The following is an 8,548-nucleotide window of genomic DNA, read 5'->3' as shown; positions in this document are numbered from 1 at the left end:
TATCAAAGGCCTGTGCCAGCACACCCCAGACAAGCATATGTTATTCTGATTCATCATAATATAGGTTACACAGGTGGTAGGTTTATAGTATTTGGAATTTCTAAAATTCTAGGAATATCTGGTAAATAAATGGTATACAGCAAGACATTCTCAGAACAACAGAAATCAACAAAATAAATTCTTTAACAAAGCAGCTGTAAATCAGAAATTAAAGTGCATCGACATATACATCGTATCCATTTGATTTCACTTTAACTGTCATGCATCCATCCTAATGATTCTGGGATATCAAAGGCCTGTGCCAGCACACCCCAGACAAGCATATGTTATTCTGATTCATCATAATATAGGTTACACAGGTGGTAGGTTTATAGTATTTGGAATTTCTAAAATTCTAGGAATATCTGGTAAATAAATGGTATACAGCAAGACATTCTCAGAACAACAGAAATCAACAAAATAAATTCTTTAACAAAGCAGCTGTAAATCAGAAATTAAAGTGCATCGACATATACATCGTATCCATTTGATTTCACTTTAACTGTCATGCATCCATCCTAATGATTCTGGGATTTTGCAGTTTAGTGAGGTGCTGCACTTAACACAAATTTCAGGAAAATGTAGGATGCAGCAATGATGGTTAAAGTGTTACTGAAATGTTGTATCTGCTTCATTCAGAGATACACTTTAAGAATCCATTAAAGATATTCTGGATCAGCTTGTATGAGGTGTTTTCATCATTTTTATAATGCACCATTACAAATATTTGGCCTGGGGGTATGCCAAATAATTCTGATTTCAATTTTCCATAAATACTAAACAGAAAGCATCAAAGCTGTCAATTGAGATTTCCATAAGATTCATGTTAGCTGTTGGCCTCACCAGTTAGCACTGCTGATGTGTAGGATCCAGCTGCCAGCTGTTTAATCTTGTGCTGATTGGTAAAAAAACTAATTAGATGAAATGTGCTTCTTTCTTCTGTGTCACCTAATCCCAACTGCCCTTCACTGTTACCTCCGGCAGCATATACATCTCCTTGTTCTGCATACAGAAAAGCACAGGTAGAGTAAGCACACTCTCATTTGAAGGTACAGCAACAAAAACAAAAACCTACATGCCAGTCCATCAGACAAGCTCTATTTATTTTCTTCCATGATTAATCTTCATCCAGGCAGATGAGACATTTTAGTCAAGATCTAAATTAGAAGCATTTACGACACTGTCACCTGAAAAGCAATAAACAATCTGCCCTAGTTTCAATCAGTGACCCTGAAAAGAGTTTGTTTGTTTTTAAGTCAACAAATGCCTAGGAAAAATTGTCTCAATATATCTGTTCTATGTGTGTTTGGTTAGGATTTTTTAAGTGGGGGAGGCAAACAAGGAGGACTAACAGCTACTCAAAACAAATATTCTGCCTCATGTGAACATGTGTTTTCTGGTTCTGGGTGTTTGGATACTGTACAACACTTTTGATTCTACACCCTCAAAAAATCCTAATCAAACATATGTGAACATGGGTGACTTTTATAAACTACAATGCACTGGAATTCTCATTGGGGTAAAAAAAACAAACACACACACACCCCAGATGAAAGTACTCCATGGAAGTTTTTTTAAAAGTCCTTAATTGTTAAGTCAGGTTAAGGGTGAATCTCAGAATCATGGTGGTCCTTAATTGTTCAAAGCCTGCCTATAGAAATTAGTACAGTATCTAATTCCCTTAGTCAGTTTTGGTTTATTAAATTTATGAATAGTTTCTTACACCCAAAGAGACCTGGAATGGATGGCTAAGAACACGATGTTTGAGATGTAATAACACATTAATTAAATACCATACAAAATAAAAATAAAGGTAATAAATTTCAGAGACATAGCTACATTAGTCTGTTTCAGTATAAAGAGAAGGAAGTTTTGTGTCACCTTTATGACTAACCAATTTACTTCACCATACTTTTTTATGAACTCCAGTCCACTTCTTCAGAAGCACAGAGTGAATCCTCAGTAGACAGACATATTTTACTGCCTTTTCACAGGCCTTGGGTGGCAGACCTATAATTCCTTAGGGACAGCTCCTGAACTTTAAGATATTACTCACCTACAACAGAAAATAAAACATTGATAGAAATACCGGGACAAAATCCTTCTACAAACCTAGATGTCACCTCTGTCCCCACATATACTCTGACAACCCTATTATGATCCTAACAATGTTATCCACAACTTTAGGACATATGGTGTGCCCTTCTTTTACGTGGGGGATACATTCCGGACCCCTCCCCGCATAAAAGAAATTGCACATATGCTTGAGCCCCATTACAAGTAATGGGGCTCGTGCTTGTGGCAGCGCGGTGGCACATGTGCATCATGAGCGCATGCACCATTGTTTCTTCCAGTGCATAGCACCGCTTCTTCCAGCGCCACTTTCAGCGTATGCTGAAAGCAGCATATAATGTGCCCGCGTTTGACGTGGGCACACTGTATTTATTTGTTTGTCATCTTCAGCTAGTAATGCCTCTCTGAATTCTATATTTGACAAAAACAGCCAACTCTAAGCAAAAGAATAAATGGGCACAAATCTAACATTAGAAACTGCAATACAGTGGATCCTTGTTATACGCTGGGGTTTGGTTCCAAGATCCACCGTGTATAACAAAATCCGTGTATGCTCAAGTCCCATTAAGTTTAATGACAGAGCAAAATGGCGTCCCTTATAAAAAATGGAACATCAAGGTAAATTTATACTTTTTTGGAACATTTTCAAACCGTGTATGCTTAAATCCGTGTATAAAAAATCCGTGTATAAGAAGGGCCGACTGTACATATAAACAAGTGAAAGGACACATTACTATCCCAGGATGCTTTTTCACTAATCTTAAGGTAGTTATCAAAGAACTAAGGAATTTCAGTGGGAAACTGGACAGGAAGACATCTGAATACAGTCATAAATTTCATTCTCTCAGCCAATGTCTGAACATAGATAACAGCTTCTAAACACATTATGCATAGTAATGAATGCTGGCTTTCACTACAGCTGCACAGACACAAATAATATTTTCCCATAAGAATCCTTGCTTGTTTTATCACATTTCGACTGTTATTTTCTTTCTGCACTCAATACAAGATAAATACTCTCCTTTGCCATTTGTGTGTTCACCCACTCACCTGTGCTTTATGCCAAACCTGACACTGATCTTATTCTGTGTCACACTCCTCCCCCACATCACATTTGTATAAGTGTCTACTACATCTTCACTCCATGCATCTGAAGATGTGAACCGCAGTCCACAAAATCTTATAGTAAAAGAAATATGTTAGACTTAAAGGTGCCACCTTCCTTCCTTCCTTTCTTTTTAAATAAAGCTAACCCTTCATCCAACATAGGAGTGAACAACAAAAATAACCACCAAAGCCAGGCTATTAATTAAACAAATCTGATATCCAAGAAAATTAAAAATAGTTTTCCCTAAAAGATGACACATTTGGCACTAACTGAACTTCAAGAAAGGTTTTATAGATAAAACCCATCATTTGAACATGATTTCAGAAACAAACTGGCAGCCTGTACTAGCAAATCAAAACTGGAGCTATATGCTCACAGTTGTCCTACATCTGTTCAGATCTTCTAGGTCCAGTGAAGATTTAAGATGGTAAAAAAATAGGGAAAGAAGGCGAAAAGAAAGAGAGAATTATAACAAAGAGTAAAGGATAGGTAAGAAGGTGGGATAAAGAATAGAGAAGAGGTAACTGACTAAGATAAAGGGAAAGAACATAAACATAATTGAAATTGTTGGTAGGTAAGGGTGAATGATTGAACGAGATTGTTGGATTGTAAGTACAGCCACAATTATGATGTAGATAACTAGATTATTTGTATGTATGGATGTTATATTTATTTTTGTTATGTATGAAGTGTGTTGTTTTAAAACATAATACACAATTATTTTAAAAAATAAAAAAACATAAAAAGATGGGATCTTCTAGCAAGGAGGCATTAATTACTCACATGACCCATCCAGCCATCCCCTTTCTATTCAGTTTCACTTGTTTTTATCATCCAAGCATTTTCCCACAGTCTCAATAAATATTAACAGAAACTCACCCAACAAATTGTAAAACCCAATGCTCTGACCACCCCTTAAAACACATCTGCTACAACTGTGGAGTCAAGATCTCACTTCATGCAAGCAGTTTTAACTTCAAAATGCTTTGCAAACAAGTTAGTGGACTAACCCGTATGAAACCTGTGCTGCCCAGAGGAATTCTAGTTTGCAAAAGTACACTGCTAGAACATGTATAAAACAGTGCACATAGTTTTCATTCAAGGCTAGTTTTCATAGTTTTCATTCGATGCTTTTGAGAGGAATCTCAAAAGAAAAATTTGAGAAAGATTGGGAAATGTTGAAGTATCTGAACTAGGCTGGAAAATGTTAGTGTGAGAGAGGAAGATTATTTCTTTACATGTTAAAAGATGTCAGCTAAAAATTAGTGCAATTATTAAGATCACTATAACAGACTTACAATTGTATTAAAATCTGAAAGAGGTGTAATCTGTTTAATCAGCAAATTAGACTTTAAACAATACAGGAAGGAAGTACTTAGCTTTTTTAAAAAAGGTTTGTATCTGTTTGTGTATATTATAATTGTAGTTTTTGATGTTGTTTGTTTGTTTGTCTTTACTGTCAGTTGATTAATAAAGAGTATTTAAAGACAAGGAAATCAATATTTAAAGATATAAATGATTTATGTTTTCATTCCCATATAAAAGAAAAATAGCCTTTGCTGAAATCTAGCTTCCAATGCCTATGGGCATATGTAAAAGCTTTAAAGAAGGAGAGAGAGTGGGAGGGAGAGAGAACTCTTAAACAGACACTTAGAGGTAGGAGTGTGAGTGCACACATTTGTTATCCATATCCCTTCTCCTCCCCTCACATACTTTCTATTTATATTGCTCTGAGTGAAAACAATAAAATGGTAGGGATTGGCTTTAAGGGGCACACTGACACCTGATATGGAACACAGGCTTTTGAGATAGAAAAGGTCTAGAAATAGTACATTTTTCATACAATCCTGATTGTGGGGAAAAGAATAAGGAAGGCAACTCACTCCTTTCAAGCAGTTTCTAGCTAGTAGTGTGGGAAACACACTGAAAAATTGAGGAGAAGAAGGCAGGCAATATCCTCTAACAAACAGTTTCCTTCCCTTTGGTAAAGAAAGGGCCTCTAGGGATTGAAAGGAGAAGGAATATTTTTTAAAAGTATTCTCTATGCCCTGCCAACAATAAAGTGGTTTAGGAGGAAAGACAGAGGTCTCTGGGTATTTGGAAAGTGAAAGGGAAGTGTGAAATGTTAACATATACACAAATTTATGTGTGTACATACATGCAAGCAAGCCCTTTATGAGCGGAGGGGAGAATGTATTTCTCCTTTTCTCTAAGTAAATGTTCCTGACATGGCAGCTAGAGGATTGCATTTTAAACACTTTGCAACCCACTCAAATGAGAAGCTATGACTCAGATGAGGTAGATGGAGGTGGATGAACAACTTACTAATTAGGGGGTTAATAAGGAATTATTTATCTCACTTTGATGACTCAATGAATTTGAGTCAACTTAATAGAAGGGGGCACAGCCCTGTTCCTTGCCCAGTCCAGTCTAAAAGTAACAACTGGATGGGAGAGTGAAGACATAGATGAATTTCGCTCCCACCTCTGCCCATCATTTAAATAAATCCTGCCTCCCCCATTGGTAGGGCAGGCAGGGCTAGCGGTTTCATTTTTCATTCTTCCTACTTATTTCACTTTTCTCTTCTCAACCAACTGACCTATTTCATTTGGTGGCAAAGAGAAAAATATAGCCTGTCATACTGAAAGACACTTCATTTGTTTGCTCAAGAAACATACAAAGACCATGACTCATGCTGCCATATAATTAACACTTTCAGGCAATTAATCTTTCAAATTTTCATTTCATTTCCTGTAATTTGTTACACTGTCAGTTCTGCACCATGCATTCAAAAGACATTCTGCTGTATGCTATATGATTTTAGTGGTGGTTGCGAAGAGAAAGCAAAGCCTGGAAAGTTAATTTTTGGAATACAGCTTCCAGTTTATGACCATGCTGGCTAGAAGATTTTCAGGTTTGTTAAAAAAGGCAGTAAAAACGACTTGAAGGCACACAACAACAACAACAATAACAATGAAGTAGTAGTAATAAAGTTTCTAAGCACTTACAGAAGATTAGGTGAACCCTGCATGGAGCTCTCCTGCCTCGGTTATCTTGGTGCTCATGCATAAAGCCTATGTTTCTCATTAAAGAGGACTGATACCAGCATCATTCCCTGCCAACTTTGTATATGACTATCAAAAAACCACTGAGGGTTGCATGGGGAAGAGATGGGAGTACGATTCCACTTACATCTTTATCCCTCCAGATGTTGCTTCCATCATCCTCATTGCCTACGTTGACTAGGGCTAAAGTGGAGTTGTAGTCTTGTGATATTTGGAGGGCTATAAGATGCCCACTTCTGTTTATCAAGTCATTGCTAAGAATCTGTATAGTCATAACGCTGATTTCTTGAATAATATGGTTTGCAAGAGACAATCTTTGGAGCAAAAGCCCCTTGCTCTACTCCCCAAAGTGAAAACAACAACAACAACAACAAAAAACCCTCAAGTATATACTTGCTACCCTTCCATGCAAGTTCATTGACCATGACTAGAGGGTGAAATAGTGTGAAGTTATATAATGATTTCCACTTCCACAAATAGCAGTTGTGTGCCAGTTCCTTTCTGAAGAAAAATTTCAGAAAAGCCACTGCAATATATGGGTATATGTCACTCATGGGGAACACGTGTCCTTCCAGATATTGCTGAACCTCACCTGTCATCATCCCTTTCCATTGGCTATGTTGACTGCTGGGATTTGCAATTCAACATCTATGGTCACATATTCCACAGCCCTTGTATATGTCATATATGCAAAGGTTAGTTATATAAAGGTTAGTCAGTCAGTGTTAGTGTTCAAAAACAGATTTAATTAGCCTTAATGTTGTACACTTCTATACAACATACAAACTACAAATTTTAATGATGGCCATAAAATTAATTAGATACAACATGTTTAAACTGACACTCAAGCCAGTTTAAAATATATTTATATTAAAATAATGGTTGCTCATAATGGTTACACAAATATAAAAATACTAAGGCATTCTTATTTTTAAAATATTAAAAAATAAGGAACTTTAACTCTTATATACATCTCTTTCAAATTGTGTCATATATCCTGCTCCAGAAAGGATACCGTAAAAATATGAAGAGCACATTTGGGATACCTGTAGCTTAGTATGCAGCAATAGCTAGATGTTGCCTGCTTTAATTCCAAGTTCTATCCAGGCAATTCATGTTAAGGAAACAAGAGGTCCAAAACACACTACAGAAATAAACCTTGAGACCACTTTAACTGCCATGGCTCAGTGCTAGGGAATCCTGGAAATTGGGGCACCAGAGCTCTTTGACAAAGAAGGATAAATGATGAAGGATATAGTAAGGATAAATGATGAAGGATATAGTATATCTTGTGCATATAGTATACAGTATCTTGATTTCAGTATGGCTTTTGACAGGGTTCCCCATGGCAGTCTTGCAAACAAGCTAGTAAAATGTGGGCTAGACAATGTAACTGTTACATGGATTTGTAATTGGTTGACTGGCCGAACCCAAAGGGTGCTCAACAATGGCTCCTTTTCATCCTGGAGAGAAGTGACCAGTGGAGTCCCACAGGGTTCTGTCCTGGGCCCAGTGCTATATAACATCTTTATCAATGACTTGTATGACAGAACTGGGGCATACTTATCAAATTTGCAGATGACACCAAATTAGGAGGAGTAGCTGATACCCCAGATGACAGGATCAAAATTCAAAATGACCTTAATAGACTAGAAAGCTGAGCCAAAGCTAACAAAACGAATTTCATCATGGAGAAACGTAAGGTACTGCAATGTGATGTTGAAGGCTTTCATGGCCAGCTTTCTGATTTTTGTGGTTTTTTCGGGCTATGTGGCCATGTTCTAGAAGAGTTTCTTCCTGACATTTCACCAGCATCTGTGGCTGGCATCTTCAGAGAATGCTTGCCTGGAAAGGAGTTGGGTATATATATTGTGTGACGGGGGTAAGGCAGGAGTGATTTGCATGTGTATTGTTGTGTTGCTAATGGCAGGCCTCAGGGTGGGTGGGTCTGCAAAGGAGGATTAGTGTCTGCTTGATTAGTGCTCATTGTCTGCTGGGAAACCCCTGCACTTAGGGCGGAAAAATGAAATGCACAGATATAGGATGGGTGATACCTGGCTGAACAAGACTACGTGTGAAAGGGATCTGGGAGTCCAAGTAGACCACAAATTGAACACAAGTCAACAGTGCGATGCGGCAGCGAATAAGGCCAATGCGATTTTAAGCTGCATCAATAGAAGTATAGTGTCTCAATCAAGCAAAGTAATAGTGCTACTCTATTCTGCTCTGGTCAGGCCCCACCTGGAATATTGTGTCCAATTCT

At 37.5% G+C, this 8,548-nt stretch overlaps 1 protein-coding gene across 1 annotated transcript in view; it reads right to left on the bottom strand.

Annotated features, from left to right (window-relative positions):
• Nucleotides 1-8,548, bottom strand: part of RPGR (retinitis pigmentosa GTPase regulator) — a 117,111-nt gene that overhangs the window by 37,561 nt on the left and 71,002 nt on the right. The window contains 1 exon segment of the mRNA XM_042460864.1: nucleotides 883-1,041. Within this exon segment, the coding sequence (XP_042316798.1) occupies nucleotides 883-1,041 (159 nt within the window).

Source organism: Sceloporus undulatus, chromosome 3, assembly GCF_019175285.1.
Source record: "Sceloporus undulatus isolate JIND9_A2432 ecotype Alabama chromosome 3, SceUnd_v1.1, whole genome shotgun sequence".
NCBI lineage: Eukaryota > Metazoa > Chordata > Lepidosauria > Squamata > Phrynosomatidae > Sceloporus > Sceloporus undulatus.
This window is presented reverse-complemented; position numbering and strand designations above follow the sequence as displayed.